At 36.3% G+C, this 19,244-nt stretch overlaps 1 protein-coding gene across 1 annotated transcript in view; it reads right to left on the minus strand.

The window, feature by feature from the left end:
* The window catches only part of EMSY (EMSY, BRCA2 interacting transcriptional repressor), a 106,660-nt gene that overhangs the window by 66,718 nt on the left and 20,698 nt on the right, over nt 1-19,244 (minus strand). Inside the window, exons 8-9 of the mRNA XM_012803220.2 lie at nt 17,863-18,122; nt 8,701-8,977 (exon numbers count right to left, since the gene is read on the minus strand). Coding sequence (XP_012658674.1) covers nt 8,701-8,977; nt 17,863-18,122 — 537 coding nt within the window. The remainder of the gene's footprint in view (nt 1-8,700; nt 8,978-17,862; nt 18,123-19,244) is intronic.

Genomic DNA, 19,244 nt, shown 5'->3' on the forward strand with positions numbered 1-19,244 from the left:
AAAAAAAAAAACAAAAAAAACAAAACCAAAAGAAAACAGGAAAGATGCTTTTGTTTATCATAGCAAGTTTATACTTAGGTGTGCCTTCTGCATTAACACTTCCAGCACAGTTATTCTGTCCTTGGTAACCTTGATTCCTGTAGCAGCTGTCTCTTTAGCTATAGTTGGTGCCTTTCTAGGGGCAACAACACCAAAACAATGATGTACCATCAGCATTACTGACTTATTCTGGCATCAGATTTTCATCAGGAAAGATCCTGGTGAACATATCACTGAATTTCTTGATGCTTCATGATCAGCAGATATTTCATTATAACAAATTTTCTAAAATTTAATGCCATTTCTTCTTAAATTTCTGCAACAAGGGTGGTGCCCATTGCTTAGTGGGTAGGGCGCCAGCCATATACACTGAGGCTTGGGTTCAAACCCAGCCTAGGCCAGCTAAAAAAAAAAAAAAAAAAATAGCCGGGCATTATCTCTGTTACCCTCACTACTCTATCGCCTAGTCCCAGCTACTTGGGAGGCTGAGGCAAGAGAATCACTTAAGCCCAAGAAATTGAGGTTGCTGTGAGCTGTGATGCCACAGCACCCTACCCAGGGGAACAGCTGAGACTCTGTCTCAAAATACATAAATAAATTTCCACAACAAGCCTGTTGAATATTCAGTTCCCTTCAATTTTCAGTTCATTACAATAACTCCTTGTTTCATGATCAGCATGCCATGAGTGGCATGAGTTCATTGCAACATTGATAGACCTACTCTTTCAATACATGATTGAGATCTTCATTTTTAGCTTCACGTAGTGTTTTTCTGTTTTTCATTAACTTCTGTTTATCACATTCAGTACAGAACTTCAACAGCTTTGTCTTCCTGTTTCTTCAAGTCATATATGGGTGTTCATTCCAACACTATACTTTTCTGTAAGATGTTTCCCATTTACACCACTGTCCAGATTGACTTTCTGTGCTATAAAGATAACTTGTTCTTATCACTGTTATCCCACAGGACTATCTGCAGTCCTTTTGGACATTTTCAATAATACCTTTACAACAGAACAGAGAATAAGCAAAAAATACCCTAAGTAATGGATCTAGGTCTTGGCCTCATATAGGACATTTTGGGAAGCCTATCATTGGTGCTTCCAGCCTGCATTTAATTACTCTTTGGTTTTTGTTGTTGTTGTTGTTGTTTTTCTTTCAGTTTTTGGCTGGGGCTGGGATTGAACCTGCCACCTCCAGTATATGGGGCTGGCGCCCTACTCACTGAGCCACAGGCACCACCCTTAATTACCCTTTGTGAGTGCCCCTGCATAGGGGAATCTAGGCATACAAGGAAAGAAACAGCTTATGGGGGATGAAAGGGTCTTTTAAATTATTAATTATAGGTACACATAATAGTGTATATGTTTCTAGGGTATGTGTGATATAGACATACAGTCTCAATTAATCAAATCAGGGTAACTGGGGTATCCTTCACCTCAGGTATTTTACATTGTTTTGTGTTAAGAACACTATAATTCCACTTTTTTACTTATTTTAAATTATACCCTAACTTACTGTTGATTACTGACACTTTGTTATGCTATCAAATATTGTTCATTCTATCTAACTATCTAACTATATTTTTAAACATATTGATTATCCCTGTTTTATGCTCCCCTCATCACTACCCTTCCCAGCCTCTGGTAACCATCACTCTAGTCTGTCTCCCAGACATCATTAATATTTAGCTCCCACATATGAATGAGAACATGCAAGATTTGTTTCTCTGTGCTTGGCATATTTCACTCAACATACTGTTTTCCAATGCCATCCATGTTGTTACAAATAGCAGATTTCATTCTTTCTTATAGTACATAATATTCCATTATGTATATGAACCACAACTTCTTTATCCATCATCTGTTGATGGACATTTAGGTTAATTCTCTATCTTGGCTATTGTGAATAGTGCTGCAATAAATATAGGAGTGCAGACATCTTTTCAATATACTGAATTCCCTTCCTTTCGATAGGAAGGGTACCCAGCATACCCAGCAGTAGAATTCTCTTTTTTTTTTTTTTTTTTTGTAGAGACAGAATCTAACTTTATTGCCCTCGGTAGAGTGCCGTGGTGTCACACAACTCACAGAAACCTCCAACTCCTGGGCTTAGGTGATTCTCTTGCTTCAGCCTCCAAGTAGCTGGGTCTACAGGCACCTGCACAATGCCCAGCTATTTTTTTGTTGCAGTATGGCCAGGGCTGGGTTTGAACCCGCCACCCTCGGTATATGGAGCCAGCGCCCTACCCACATAGCCACAGGTGCCACCTAGCAGTAGAATTCTTAGGTCATATGATAGTTTTATTTTTAGTTTTTTGAGAAACTTTCATACTGTTTTCCATAGCAGTTGCACTCATTTATACTCTCAGCAATAGTTTGAGGTTCCCCTTTCTCTACATCCTCACCAGCATTTGTTATTGCTTTTTTGATAAAAGCCATTTTAACAGGAATGAAATGATACCTCACTACAGTTTCGATCCGCTTTTCTCTAGTGACTAATGATGTTGAGCATTTTGTCATACACCTGTTGGCCATTTGTATGTCTTCTTCTGAGAAATATGTATTATGATCTTTTGCCCATTTATTATGTGATTATTTTCTATTGAGTTGTTGGATATATATTCTAGTTATTAATTCCCTTGTCAGATGAGTAGTTTGCAAATATTTTCTCCAATTCTGTCAGTTGTGTCTTCCTTTTGTTGTTTCCATTGCTATGCAGAAGCTTTTTAGCTTGATGTGATCCCATTTGTCTAATTTTGCTTTGGTTGCTATGCTTTGGGAGTATTACTCTTGAAGTCCTTGCCCAGACCAATGTCCTGAGCATTTCCCCCAATGTTTTCCTTTAGTAGTTTCATACTTTCAGGTCCTAAATTTAAGTGTTTAATGCACTTTGATTTGATTTTTAAATACAGTGAAAAAAAAGGGTCTAGTTTCATTGTTCTGCATATAGCTATCTAGTTTTCCCAGCATCATTTACTGAAGAGCCTATCCTTTCCCCACTGCATGTACTTGGCACTTTTGCTGAAGATAAGTTCACTATTGATATGTGGATTTATTTCTGGGGCAGAGGATTTCCCTCTGGCAGGCTGATCAAAACATTCTCTTCCTGGATACTGGCAAAATTATGCCCTATACCATGTTCCCCTGTGTCAGGGTCACTCTGAGTTCCATTTAAAAGCCCCCTAATCCCTTTGCTCTCTCTTCCCTGGCACACAGTTCTCTCTCCAACTCAGGGTGCTAGTGCTTCTGAAGGATGGGAGAGGGATGGCATAGGCAATGCAAGACTATCTTTTCTGCCCTCTTCAGTGCCTCTTTCCTTGATATAATGTTAAAGTTAGTTACTATGATTGCTCACCTGATTTTTTGGTTCTTCTGAAGGGGCTCGCTTTGGATGGATAGTTGTTGAATTAGGTGTTTTTGTGGAGAGACAGGGATGATAAGAGATTTTTATTCAGCCATCTTCCTCCACCTCCTTCCCTGGAAAGGTCTTTTATTTCCCTTAGGCACACTGAATAAACTGTGTGCTTTGTGTCTGTGTTTTAACTGTTACTCATCACATGAGGTCAAGTGTGGAATTTTCCACTTGCATCATCAGATGGAGCTCAAAAAGTTTTAGATCATGGAACATTTCTGATTTCCAGGTTAAGAATGCTCAAAGTATACTGGATAAGTAATATGCTATTCAATTATTTTTTTAAGTCCTAGAAATTTTTCTCCCAATCCCATTTTTTTTTTAAATCAAAAAGAGTAAGGACTTAATAGTGGCCAGATACTAGTGGAATAGTCCAATATAGTACACTTCAGGGAGATAAAATACAGGACTTAGCAAACTCTGCAAAAAAAACTCCAATCATTTCACTTGGTAATGAACCAAGTGCTGGTTCTAAGAAATATAAGGCTCAATTAAATTCACAAATATATTCACTATAATTCAATCTAAAATTTCAAATCCTGGAAAAACATTAAATATCCAACAATAAGGAAATAATTTATGCAACAATACTAAAAGTATTACTAAATACTACTGAAAATAAGATAATTACAGAAAAATAGAAGACTTAATGAAGCAATGTTTTATCAAGAAAGCATGATACCAAATAGAATATAAACTTTTTATTCCAAATACAGAGGATAAAAAAAATTATTCACATTTTAAGAAAGGGAAAAACTGTATTAAAATTGTAACACTGATAACAAAAGATAAATACAAATTATGTTGACTACTTCTTGTGATTGCAGAAGTCAAATGTGACTTGGGTATTACAGATTTAATACAGTTTTTTTCCTTTCTTAAAATGTGCATACATTTATTTGGTACCCTCATCATATCACAAAATAAGGATGCTATCAAAGACTGATGTCATGTCAAAAGAATTTAGAAGCAAAAAAAAAAAAAAAAAAAAAAAAGAATTTAGAAGCCTAGGGCCAAGTATAGTATCTTGAACCTATAATCCCAATTACTTAGGAGACTAAAGTAGGAGGATCATTTAAGGCCAGGAGTTAAGACCAACCTGAGTAACACAAGACCCTGTCTGTAAAAATTTTTTTTAAAAATTAGCTGGGCATTATGGCACATGCCTACAGTCCCAACTTTAAAGCAAGACTCCATCTTGAGAAGAGAAGAGAAGAAGAATTCCAGTTAATGAATGAAGAAAACAAAGATAAAATTCAAGTTGCAATAACTAGTAAAATAATGGATCTAGGCAAGGAGTGTCAATAGTTTTTTTTTTTTGAAGTTTTTGGCCAGGTCGTTTGAATCTGCCACCTCCAGTATATGGGGCTGGTGCCCTAGTCCTTTGAGCCACAGGCACCGCCCAAGTAAAAATAGTTTTTAAAGGCTTGGCGCCTGTGGCTCAAGTGGCTAAGGCACCAGCTACAAACCTAAGGTGCTGAATTCGAAACCAGCCCGGGCCCACCAAACAACAATGATGGCTGCAACAAAAAAATAGCTGGGTGTTGTGGCGGGCAGCTGTGGTCCCAGCTACTTGGGAGGCTGAGGCAGGAGACTTGCTTGAGCCCAGGAGTTGAAGGTTGCTGTGACCTGTGATGCCATGGCACTATACCCAGGGGGACAGATTGAGGCTCTGTCTCAAAAAAAAAAAAAAAAAGAGTTTTTAAAACCTCTTGTAAGGGCTCAGCGCCTATAGCTCAAATAGCTAGGGTGCCAGCCACATACATCAGAGGTGGTGGGTTCAAGCCCAGCCCAGGCCTGCCAAACAGCAATGACAACTACAACCAAAAAATACCCAGATGTTGTGGCAGGCACCTGTAGTTCCACCGACTTGAGAGGCGAGGCAGGAGAATCGCTTAAGCCCAAAAGAGTTTGAGGTTGCTGTGAGCTATGACACCACAGCACTCTATGGGTCTCCAAAAAAACGCTTGTAACACTAGTATCCACTGGCCAATGTTAACATCACTAAAGAGAAAAACCAGACATCATTTACCTCTTAAAATGATGCAAGGGAAATACACTATACTACTTATAAAAATGTTAATTCCTTCTTTCTCCAAAAACAGACTTGAGTCTGATTAAGTTTTTAGGTTTAACTACCAGTTTTATGCAAACACATGGACTAGGAGGGCTTAAACCACACCACAGAGATGAATGAAATCAGGAAAATCTAGCCAGGGATGTCTAACCTTTTTTCTTTTCTGCCACACAAATAAGAGTTGTCTTGGGCCACACATTAAATACACAATCACTAACAAAAGCTGATGAGCAAAAGAAAGTTCTTTGCATACTTTTCAAAAGATCAGACACCAGAGATAAGCAAAACAGTCTCAAATAATCTACATGTGGCCCACATGTTGGACATTCTTGAAAATTACAGAAAACTCTCAGGAAAAATGACTTATTTCTTTGACAAATAAATTGCAAGGAAAAAGAAGAAAAAGAGACCATAAGTTAAGAAACAAAACCCTATTATTAATGTTGTATCTGGATCTCTATCCTTATTAACATACAGTCACCAAGTTATGCTACTAAGATCCTTTTCCCTCTACCACCAGCTGCCCCTATAAGAATAACTAAAGATACTTCAGTCCCAAAACAGTCTTGTCTCTAATTGATAATAAAAACATGTACTGTTTCCTTGTCTCCCAGATACCCAAATAGGAGTGCTAAAGAAGACTTGCAGTTAGAATCACAAATGTAATCTGTGTATTGCCATTTCCACTAATATTTACACTTTAAAAAATAAAATGCTTTCATTTCTTAGCACTAATAATATCTAAATTAAATATCTCAAATGGAAACAAAGTAGTTACATAATGTCCTTGAGTATCTACAGAACAGTTACTTTTACTTTTCATTCTCTATTAACTTCCAGAGACTTTAAGACAAATCTCTGAGATGTTATATCCAGCTCCCCTAAAAATACTTAAGGCTCAAAGAGATATATAAAATGCTGAAAAGTAAAAGAGAAAATGAGGAAAGTCGTAAGTTCCCAAGAGTTCAGAGAATACCTAGAGAAAACTAAGAATGTAAAATAGAAGCATGGAATATTCATTTGCCTGAAAATATTTTATTAGTGATGAAGAGAAACACCTCTCATCTCAAATAATAACATCTTCCTCAAAAGAAAAGTAATCTTTTTAAGACAGTAAAACTTTAGCAAACTTGTGAACACTGGAAGGGGAAACAATTATCAATAGGTGATAACTTATATTAGTTTTGATATAGGGATAGTCAGGTGAAGAGTAGGTGGCCTTTCCTTCTCTCACTTTCAAATTGTGAAATAGTGAATTTGGAACATGTTTGCAAACAGCATTTCAAACAGGCTCTATAAAAATTATTTCTAAGTCAGGTGCGGTGACTCACAACTGTAATCCTAGCACTCTGAGAGGCTGAGGCAGGTGGATTGCTTGAGCTCAGGAGTTCAAGACCAGCCTGAGTAAGAGTGAGTCCTCATCTCTAAAAAAATCTAGCTAGGTGTTGTGCTGGGCACCTGTAGTCTCAGCTACTTGGGAGGCTAAGGCAAGAGGATCACTTGAGCCCAAGAGTTTGGGACTGCTGTGAGCTATGATACTACAGCACTTTACCTGGGGTGAAAAAGTGAAACTGTCTCAAAAAAAAAAAAAAAAAAAACATTCCTAGGCCAGGCACCATGGCTAACACCTGTAACCCTAGTGCTCTGGGAGGCCAAACTGGGAGGATTTCTTGAGCCCAGGAGTTTGAGGTTGTGAGCTAGACTGATGACACTGCACTCTAGCCTAGGCAATAGAGTAAGACTCTATCTCAAAAAAAAAAAAAAAAAAAAAGACAGAAAAATTATTTCTATATTTAACAATATTATTGTTGTATAAATAGAAATGTTGGGATGATTTTTTAAATTACTTATGTTAATACATGAAAGGAAATTTAAGGCCTGCTATTTCCTGTCATTGACTAAGACCAGTAAATGGGTATGAGAGCCAAAAAATGACAGGTGCTCCCATATCCTACCATAACTGCTATAGAGTGAAAGAATATTAACTGTATCCATATCTGTGTAACCTCTTCCTTGCTAACAGTTGTACAGAACAAATTACACATTACTAAAGCAATCGAGGCACTGTGTTTTCATATTTGAGTGTTTGCATCCATTACTAGTTCATAAACTAGAATATTTCCAAGCCCCAGTCTGTCTTAACCCAAAGACATGTATTATTTGAGTAAAATTCAATGAAAACTAATATAAAGTACCCTTCTATATTTTCTGTGCTCCCTGTGACAGACTAGAAACATGAGTATGAATTCTGTTTAATAAATGTTTTCCTCTGATCCCTGTCTTAAGAGTTATCAACAGTGTAAAAAGAAAATTTCTTTTCTTTTGAGACAGAGTCGCATTTGGTCACCCTTCGTAGAGTGCTGTGGCATCTTAGCTCACAGCAATCTCAAACTCTTGGGTTTAAGTGATCCTCTTGCCTCAACCTCCCAAGTAGCTGGAACTACAGGTGCTCGCCACAATGCCTGGCTATTTTTAGAGACAGGGTCTTGAACTTTAGGCGATGCACCCTCCTTGGTCTCCCAATTGCTGGGATTACGCATGAGCCACTGGGCCTGGCCACAAAATTTCTGGTAGTATCCTACTTGTCTTTCATATGGGATAAACACAAAGCTATAAAGAACTGATTTAAGCTAAAAATGGAACTGAAGTTTCCACATTTCCTTTCCTCTGCTATTAAGTAGCAATTATACTTGAGTTCAACTCTCAATTCCTCTTCCCAATACTTCTATTACCTACCAATACAGAAAAATTTAGGAGAATGAAGAAAAGGCAAATAGCAAGTCCTTGAAACCATCTTCTTCTCCATACTTCTTATCACTTACTTTGAAAAGGTTATGTACTTGGATTTCCTCTAAAGAACTTATAGTAATATAATTTTAAGTTTCTCATTTAAAATTTGACAAAATTTAGCCTATATTTTGTGAATTTTAATTGCCTAGGTACTTTTCACTTGAAAAAAAGAACTTGAGGTAAGCATATTAACATAAGAAAACTGAGTAACCCACTCTGGCCATTTCAGACTGGGGGAAGAAGGGCAAAGGCAAGAGTATTAATCTCTGACCTAATAGTAAGGATCTTCATACCCACAGCAGAAAAATATACCCAAAGAGATTTCTTCAAAACTCCCATATACCACCACCAACAGAATTAAATGATGAAGCACCACTCACCTTGCGCTACTGTTGACATGACCACTGATGGGGTAGAGGACACCACAGCTGTTACTGCAACTGTATTAGGAATAGGTGAGGGTGTAGAACTGCTGCTGCCACTGTTGCTACTACTGACCAGAGAGGACTGTGAGGCAGTTATAACAACTGGCGGCTTCTGGGTTGTGGAAGCAATGACTGACGTTGGTACAAGCTTAGTGACTGCTGCATAGTTATGGGATTTGGAGAGAATGTTGGGCACGAAGGTTGAACTTGGTGATGTGGTCACTATAATAACCTAAGGAAAGGAAAATAAGTTATTTTCACATACGCACTGTACTACTAATATATCTAGACTCCTAGTCACATACAACATAAAAATAGCTTATGAAACATGAAGAAACAATTCAACAGAGAGAAATATACACCTAAAAACATACAAAAGCTCTCCTTTACTAATAACCATCAAAATGTATTTAATAGCAACAATTTTTACCAAATATTCTAGAAGATAACATTCAGTACTTTGCAAGATATAAACATTTCAATATACTGCTTAGGGAATATAAATTGGCACAATCTTTCTAGAAAGTAATTTAAATATTTGTTCATTTATGCATATTTATTGAGCACCTACTATGTGCCAGGCATGGTTCTAAATGCTGGGGAACAGAAGAGTGAATAAAACAAAGTTCATACTTTAAGAAAGTTTACATTCTAGTAGGGAGAGATAAATAGTAAACAGAAAAGAAAATATGTTATACAGAGACAAATGGAAGCAACATAAAGTACAATAAGGGAATAAAGAATGATGGGCATGCTATGATTTTTTAAAAACATATTTGATTGGGTGGCGCCTGTGGCTCAAAGGAGTAGGGCGTTGGCCCCATATACCAGAGGTGGCAGGTTCAAACCTGGCCCCGGTCAAAAATCTGCAAAAAAAAAAAAAATATATATATATATACACACACACACATATATATATATTTGATAAAGACTTCTCTAAGGTGATGTTTGAGCAGAAACCAGAAGAAATAGGGATACAAACCATAATGCTACATAGAAGAGCATCCAATAAAACAGGGAGCAGGCCCTAAATCAGAAGCAACCTAGGTATGTTCAAGAAACTTCAAAGTTTCTTCCTAATAAATGGGATAGGAATTTATAAGGCAGAGAATAATAGGTGACAACTGCAGGGAAGTAATGGAGGACTAGATGAAGTAAGATCATATTGATGGTATACACCCTTGATATGGTATGATAAAACTGGCACTTTCTCCCATCTTCCTCAAAAAAACCCCATAATCCTAGTCTAATCATGAGAAAAACATTAAATTCTAACAGTGAAGCATCTACAAAATACTTGACCATTACTCCTCAAAACTGTCAAAAGTTATCAAAAACAAGGACAGTATGAGAAACTTTCACAATCAAGAGGAACCTAAGGAGACATGACAAGGGAATATAATGTGGTATCCTGGAACAAAAAAAGACAATAGGTAAAAACCAAAAAAAATAGAGGAAGCTGGGTACTGGGTATATAGAAACTCTGCATCATCTTCTCAGTTTTTCTTTAAATCTAAAACTGTTCTAAAAAAATGTCTTTTTTACAGTAATCATTACTCTATTGGCTACATATTGATGAAAATATAATAGGGCAGTGAAATTACAAAAGCTCCTACAGCAAACCAGAGATCATAGTGACTAGAGTATTTATGGTGAGAGTGATGAAGAGTGAACAGATTCTGAATATAGCAGAACTTCTGTAAGTTGACACTCAAGGGCCTGTTATAAACTGGTCAACTTAAGGAGGTAGTCAATGTAGGAAGGTGGTCAACAATGGGGGTTCTACTATATTTTAAGGTTAAAAAAACAAGATATGTTCATAGGTTGACAGGAAGAATGGAGGAAAAAAGTATCAGTAAAGAGATACCAAAGTTCAGCTAGCATAGCTATAAATGATCTAGGGAACAAAGCACTTCAAACAGAGAGAACACTATAAAATAAAAGTCAGAACTAACTTGATGTAATTAAAAACAGAAAGACAGCTAGTGAAGCAAAAGCAATATAGGATAAAAAGGTGTTGAAAAAAGTAAACAAAAGCCAGATTAAATAGAGTAAAGAATTTAGATTTTATACTAAGTTTACTGGGAAGCCAAGGGAACATTTTAAGTAGCGAAAAACAAAATCTGATTTGTATTTTAAAAGATCACTGTACTTGCTATGTGGTGAGAGTCCAAGAGTGGAAGTAGTGAGACCTGTTAAGAAGCTATTGCAGTAGACTAAGCAATAAGTAGTAGAGGCTGTCTGGACTTGGTGCTGATAGGAGAAAAAAGAGAAGTGAGCAGATTCAGATTATTTTTAAAGGTAAAGAATAGGATTTGTTGATGAATGGAAGGAAATGGCAGGTTAAGGAAAAGTACAGAATCAAGAATAGCCCCTATAGCTAATATGTATTAGCTTATTAAATCTCCCAAAAATCCTGTGACATTGATACTATTATTATCCCCATTTTACAGTTAAGAAAACAAAACTCATTTATAAATCCGTAGTAACACAGCTGTATTCTGGGGTGAGATAATGGTAGCATAGTGAAACACAAAACAAAGCACATTATCCATTCACCGAAATTATTTGTACCTACCTTGCACAGAAAACTGTTTTGAAAAACCTAAAGAATTTAAGGGAAAAATTCTTTTTAATTTTTATGTCAGTTCTAAAGTAAAGATGGACTGACATTAATTAGTCAATAATTACTGAATATGTCTGTACTCAACACCTACATCTCAAAGAAACTTTGAGTTTAATATTGTTATTTATCTCCAGAGCTAGAGAATTATAAGAGATAAGTACTTGTTATTACTTTAAAGAGTTTGCTAATTACTTGAGGAGTCAAGAAAGATACCTAAGTCTTGACCAGTAAACACCTATATAGAGTTGACCAGCATACTTACATGTAGACTTGATCAATAAATACCTACATAGAATTATCAGAAAAACAACTATCAATCATACAAACTGAGAAGCAAACCAACATGGTTAAACGACCACAAGCTGAAGTCAAATAAACCTGCACTTAGATCCTGCCTCTGCCATTTATAAATGGCAGGCCCCAGTCATGTTAAAAATCTCTGGGTTCCAATTTTTATCTATAAAATGGGGATAATAATACCTACCTTGCAAAATCATTACAAGGATTACATGAGATAATGATATTAAGCATCTGACATAGTGCTAGGCACATAGCAGGTGGTCAATATTTGGTAGTCAACAAATGGTACTTATTTAGTAGCTTATTATTACTTAATAAATATTAAAAAGATATCAGTAAAGACATTACACATCAAATCAATTGGGAAATGTATTTCAATGAGAATTTTCCTTTATCATTTCCCCAAATTCTGTTACCTCGCAGAATCCTAAGAACTCATAGCTACTACCATAGCCAAACAAATTATAGTAGTAAAAGGCAATTAGGTCCCATGTTTGCCAGTTCTGAACCAAGAGTAGTAGCTTCCTGGAGCACAATGCTTATAAGGACTGTGAGGTACAGATGTGGATTCGCCAAGGCTTAGAAGGAAAGTACGCCATAGTTAATTAGCAATGTCTGTCATGGGCAGGGGAAGGGGAATTGTTTATACTTGTGTCAAATACAGTATTTGTAATTTCATAACTAGAGTATGCAGGTAGGCTTCTAACATTAAGACAGCAAAATAAATCCAGCATCTTTAAAGTAGGTTTTAGGTTACAGATACAAATGATAAACCATATTTTGAGATTTCAGTCTGTAAGATGATTTCTGATCCAAAAAGGGGATATCCAAAATTAGAGCTCCACCCCAGAGAAAACCTACTTGCACTTTAAAGTAACTTAGTACAATAGGGTAAATATAGGGGTTTTGAAACCAAGTGAACCAAACAGTGTTTATTCAGGCCATAATTCAAATTACTGACCTTCTAGCACTCACAAAAACTCCTTAAGAGTGCTGGGACTTGCACCCTAAGGACAAAATGAAAAATATCAATCAAGCACATGAAAGCATAAAGCTATATTCTGCTGCTTTTTTATATAAGTGCTGCATTTAAGTTATATTTAAAATGAAGGCACTACATTAATATAGGTGGAAACTGGTCTACCCTGAAAACATATGACCTATTTGAATTTGAATAAACCCACAAATTCATAAATATATTTAAAAGTCATTTCACCTAAAGTAATTCCTAAGTTGCCTTACATACGATTTGTGAAAAACCCAAGGTGCATATAATAATGGCAAAAGCCTTGGATAGATTTCCGAAAAATTCAGTTACCCAGCAAAAAGAAAACAAACAACAACAACAAAAAATCCTAAGAATATCTATTAGTCCTACCTATTCAGTTTGCCATCACAACTGATGGCATTTGAGTACACATGAAGTAAAAAAGTACACAGTTTTACATTAGAATATAGCAGATGCTTAATAAATATTTGGTGAATGAATGAGTCTTATTTTTAGTTTATTTTAATTGTTTACACTTTCAGACACGATAAGACACATTTAAGGTTCTGAGCCTAAAATCTCATAGTAGGCTCATCTACAACTGTGGAGGTAAATATGCCCTCTTCTAAAGTCTGAAAACCTCAACTATCCATTCTCAACTAAAAAGTCAGAGGAAACAAAATGAAACAAAAGATATGATAAAGTCAATGAATTGTTAAGAAAAAAAAAGTCCACAGACCTCACTTATAGGTGAACCCTTATCTACAATTATTTTTATATATGTCTACCAAAGATTGGAAAGTTAATTACATTAACTGACCCCTCGTTATATGTATTATTTTAAATATTTTATATGAATCACCTCATTTCATTTTCCCAGTAATGATAAACAGTACTATTATCATCTTTATTTAATAAGCAAACTGAGGCTCAAAAGAGGTAGCAGAGCCAATGTTGCCACCAGATCTAAGGTATTTATTCATTCATTCATTCATTCAACAAATATTAATTAGCAACTATGTGTACTACATGCCAGGCACTGTTCTAAACACTAGAGAATACAGTAATAAAGAAGACAGAGTCTCTACTTTCCATGGTGTATAGCCAATGGAAGAAATAGAAGGTAAACAACTTTGCAATATTAAAATCAACTAGTTAAAAGTATAATGAATAAAATAAAAAAGAGTAAGGGAATAGAAGGATATGGATGAGAAGTAGGTGCTCTTTTAGATAATAGTTTTGCTTTACTATTTTTCAAATACCAAATTAAAGTAGATGAGAAGGGAGGAAGAAGAATTACTGAGAAAATAAGATCCAGTGATGAAGGCAATAAAAACATTATACTAAGTAGACTTAAAAATTCAGAGCATAGCAGGCTGAGGCCACCGAATAGAGAGCAAGCCCCAAAAGCATATAGAGCATTAAAATAGCACATAAAAAATGACATTCAGGAGGATCTTAAAATCATCAAAAAAAATGTAAAAATCATGTTCAGTATAACATTTAAAAAGTCATCAAAATGGTTAATTTCTATAGATTAAGGGTAAATTTCAGTGAACTGATGAATTCACTTACTTAGCACAACTCATTATCAATAGTGTAACAAACAAAATATTACTTTCCATAAAATAGTTACAAGGGAAGAACACTAACTTTTTACTACACACATATCTTATGTTGTACTTTGAATAGCCAATCTCACTTTATCCTCATAAAACTGGCATTATTCTAATCTCCTAATTAGAAAGTAAATTTAGAAAGACTAATTTATCTTAGGTCATACTATAAGAACTAGGGTTCCAATCCAGGACTCTTTGACTATAAGAATGCTAGTTTGATTTTAATACTACATCATAATTCCTCATCCTCAGACTGAAAACAATTACATCCCATAGAGCAGCTCACTACTAGTTATTAAGAGAATAATAACAATTTTTAATATATGATAGAATGATATCATCCTAGGAAACTCAGAGGTTCTTTAAATCAAAGTTATCACAGGACTAAAAATTCAAAGATCGAAAAACTATGAACTGAACACAGAATTTGCCTCCACTTTTTTCCCTAAATCCCCCTAAAACAATATGAAGGTATTTGGTTTTGGGGTGGGGAGGTTTAGGAGAAGGGGCACATAAACCTAGAAGGTCAAAACGAAAAACAGACAAGGAGACAATAGCTATAAAGTTTTGGAAACTGGAAAACAAATGGTAATGGATCAAGCACATCCAAGAAAATGGAAACCTAAGTTAGTGAACAGATAGCTATTAAATAAGACAACTAGTATTAGTGAACCCCAGAAAGACTCAAGAATTTAGAGCACCAAAAATTTCAGAAGTGGGGGTTGAAAGGTGAACTAAAGAGAGAAAAATTAGCTGCAAATCTGTTTGAGAAGCATCTAGATCCTTAGCTAGTTTTCTCCCTCACTTGAAAGGAAGGCTATGAATTAATTTTCCTGAAGATAACTGAATCCACGGATACCTGATGATACCTGGCATGGCTAAGGGGGGCAGATACTGTACTGAAAACATACGGGTTAAGTAAAGTCTCCACAATGACTAGTGAGCCTACCTAGCCCTTTCCCTCTACTTACTTCCCAAACACTGGAGGCTGGCTTATACAACTCAAGGTAGGAGAATAGAATATTCTTCTCTGGGCAATCTTACCAGTCCAAGAAAAAGTCCTAAAGAGAGTAACAACTGGTAAGGTTAAGGGGTAGTGAGTGTTCCTCAACAAAACAACCCAGCTAGGTTAATCTACAGCGAAAAATCACTATTCACATGTCCCAACCTTACACAGAGAGCTTTCTATCATCTTTTTAGTGCTTACTTTCATATATAAGCAGAAAGCCAGACACTTAAGGCAAATGAAATAAAAAAAGATCAAAATAAATAGAAAAAAGGAACTTATATGCAAGCTAGAGAAAATGAAACAAAATATTAAAAAAAATTATCATGGATGGTGTGGTGGCTCATGACTATAATCCTAGCACTCTGGGAGACCAAGGCAGGTAGACTGCTTGAGTTTAGGAGTTTTAGACCACCCTGAGCCAACAGGGAGACCCCGTGTCTACTAAAAATAGAAAGAAAAAAAAAAAAATAGTTGGGTGATGTGGCAGGCACCTGCAGTCCCAGCTACTCAGGAGGCTGAGACAAGATTGCTCAAACCATGGAGTTTGAGGTTACTGTGGGATGTGACATCATGGCATTCTACCCAGGGTGACAGAGTGAGACTCTGTCTCAAAAAAAAAAAAAAAAATGAATATCATGAGGTAAGAGAATATAATGATTATATGAAAGGGCAGGATGCTATTAAAAAAAAAACACGAGCTTTTAAAGAACAAGAGTTACTAGAAATTTAAAGAATGAGAGCAAAAATAAATTTTATAGAAGTACTGAAGAATGAAGTTAAATGATGAGAAAAATATTTATAGAGCATTTACTATGCGCCAGGCTCTATTTTAAGTTTTTCATATATTATTTCATCAAATAAATGACACCCAAAACCCATAAAATAATATTGTTTTCCCTGTTTTACAGATGAGAAAACTTAGGTTTAGAGTTTGGTTTTCTCAGCCACATAGCTAGTAAGTGGTAAAAGCCAGAATTTTAATCCAGGAAGTGTGTTCTGACATCCCAGCTTTTAATCATTATACTAGCATAGGGAAAAAGCAAAAGAAAAAAATAAAAAGAAAAGAAAGAGAAAATGGGAAGGAGAAAAGATAAGAAAATTAAAGGATCAATCCAGGCAATTCAAGAGATGAATAATAGGTGATCCAAAAAGAGAAAACAGAGAAATATAAAAAAAAAAATTCCCCAAATTTCATAGAATTAAAGAACATAAAGTGTCCAGAATACATGGGACCACTGAGAACACAAATTAATGGGTAATAAAGACCCACACCAAAGAACATTACCTTGAAATTTCAGAATTCTGAAAGTTACTAAACATTTTCAAAGAGAAAAATAAGATCTGAAACTAGAATGGCATTGGACTTCCCTAAAGCAATACTAGAAGTCAGAAGCCAACAGATCAGACCTTCAAAATTCACATAGAAAATGGTTTCCAGGCTTGGCACCCATAGCTAAGTGGTTAGGGCGCCAGCCACATACACGAAGGCTGGTGGGTTCTAACCTGGCCCAGGCCAGCTTAACAACAATGACAACTGCAACAACAACAACAAAAAAAAATAGGCAGGGCTCAGAGCCTATAGCTCAGTGGCTAGGGCACCAGCCACATACACCAGAGGTGGCGGGTTCGAATCTAGCCCAGGCTTGCCAACCAACAATGCCAACTACAAACAAAAAGTAGCCAGGCATTGTGGCAGGCACCTGTAGTACCAGCTACTTGGGAGGCTGAGGCAAGATAATTGCTTAAGCCCAAGAGTTTGAGGTTGCTGTGACGCCACGGCACTCTACCAAGAGCAACACAGTGAGATTCTGTCTCAAAAAAAAAAAAAAGAAAATGATTTCCAACCTAGAATACTTTACCCAAACTACCAAGAAGGTGGAAGTGTAGAATAAAGAAATTTGCAGCCACCAGGCAAGATCTCAAGAAACTTACTTTCCATCTAACCATACACCAGAAAGCTACTGGAGAATATGCTCTAACAAATGAATAAATAAACTAACAAAGAGGAAGATCAGAATAATGGCAAAGGGAGATCCTAAATAGGTAAGTATGCAATAAGCCTAGTGTGGGAAGACAGAGGGGTCTAATAACATGAAATTGACAAAATACTGATGACTTGGCCGTACTTAGAGAAGAATATAGGAATGAATTAATAGCATACAAAGAATTTGAAAACTATGACAACAGTTATTTAACTTATAGTCTTTTTTCTTCTATGAATACACCTGACAACTTTATTACTTTGGCAAAGCAAAAACTCAGTTCTTACAAATATAGGTTAATATTTTTTTTTCAAATGGCATTACAATTATAAAATAGAGCACAATTCTTAGAAGTAACTAAGAGATCTGATAAGCTATGTCATCTTAGGCAAGTCATTTAGCCTCACTAAGCCTCATCTACAAAAAACACAATAACAATACCTATCCCAAAGCTTTATGTGCAGAATAAAAATAAGAGATGTAAACATCCCCAGCATAATGCCAAGCACATAGTAAGCACTCAGTGCATGTTTATTAAATATGAATCATATTGTCTGAAAAAAAAATTGAAAGAGACGCCTTCCAACACATACCTTCTGTGTTGTTGTGTTTGTTGTCTGTGTTGATGGTTTAGTGAAGGTTATTTTCACAGGAGACATGTGGGGTGGTAAGGAGTTGGCAATGCTCTGCATGATGTTGCTCATCTTGGGACTACCACTCACAGGCACAGTGATCGTCTTTGAAACTGGAACAACGGCCTTTGGAACTTCCTTTAGGACAACAGGAGAGGAGCTAGAAGAGTTTGTTCGCCTTCGTTTTCTGGGTTTTTCCTCTTCATCTGAACAGCTAACACCTGAAAGGCAACGATAATACTGTTATATTTACCAAACAAATCTTGTGTTTTATAGTTTATATTTAAAACCTTGTGTCATCAAGTAATCCTTGACCTCATGCCCTAATACCCAGTAAGTCCTATCAATCCTTCCTCAAAGAATTGGTCTCTGACTGTCTTCCTTCTTTTTTTAAAAGCTCTGTCCCATGTCAAGCCTTATCTCTTGCCTGTATTTTAGCAACAGTCCCCTAAAAGATGTCCATGCTTTCAGTCTCTCCACTTCTATTCTACCCTCTACCCCATTACTAGTACAATTACTTCACATCTACTCATGTCAGTGTGCTACCTAAAATCCTTTAGTAGTTTTTATCTCCCTACAAGATAAGACCCCAAATCATTTTCATACCATTCAAGAATCCATTTCTTTCCAAGTATACAATACCCTGCTGCACCCAACTCTATGCAGCCGCATGCATCTTGGCATGCTGAACTGCTCACCATTCCCCAAAGCCCACCTTACCACATTCTATCCATCTCTGGGATTCCTTATACTATTGTTCTTCCACCTATAATCAATGAACTCTTCATCACCCTGTGATCATATTCCTGCAAACCACCTCTTCAATGAAGCTTTTCCTTATTCCTCTAAGCAAAGTTAATCCATATCTCCCCTGAGCTTATAAAGCACTTTGTACATTCTCTTCTATACCACTTACCACATGGCAATGGAACTGTTTGTCTGTACCATCTCCCATTATTAAGGGGCTTCCAAAGGGCAATGACTAGGTCTTATTGGTTTGTTTCCCCAATATAATGCCTTGTATAAAATAAAAAGTTAGATGAATATATAATTATATTCCATACTAATGCTGTTTGTGTGACTTCTGAGTATGAAGAAATAAACTTCCTATTATTTAAAACTACATATCATGTGAAATGGGTTCTTCATGTTTGGAATGTTCTTTCAATGTTTAAAAAAATGATCAAAAAACAGGTCCCGGGGCGGTGCCTGTGGCTCTAGGAGTAGGGCGCCAGCCCCAAATACCGGAGGTGGTGGGTTCAAGCCCAGCCCAGCGGCTCGGCGCCTATAGCTCAACCGGCTAAGGCGCCAGCCACGTACACCTAAGGTGGCGGGTTCGAATC

The sequence above is a fragment of the Otolemur garnettii genome, unplaced genomic scaffold (genome assembly GCF_000181295.1).
Source record: "Otolemur garnettii isolate 467f Iridium unplaced genomic scaffold, OtoGar3 scaffold00001, whole genome shotgun sequence".
In the NCBI taxonomy this organism is placed as follows: Eukaryota; Metazoa; Chordata; class Mammalia; order Primates; family Galagidae; genus Otolemur; species Otolemur garnettii.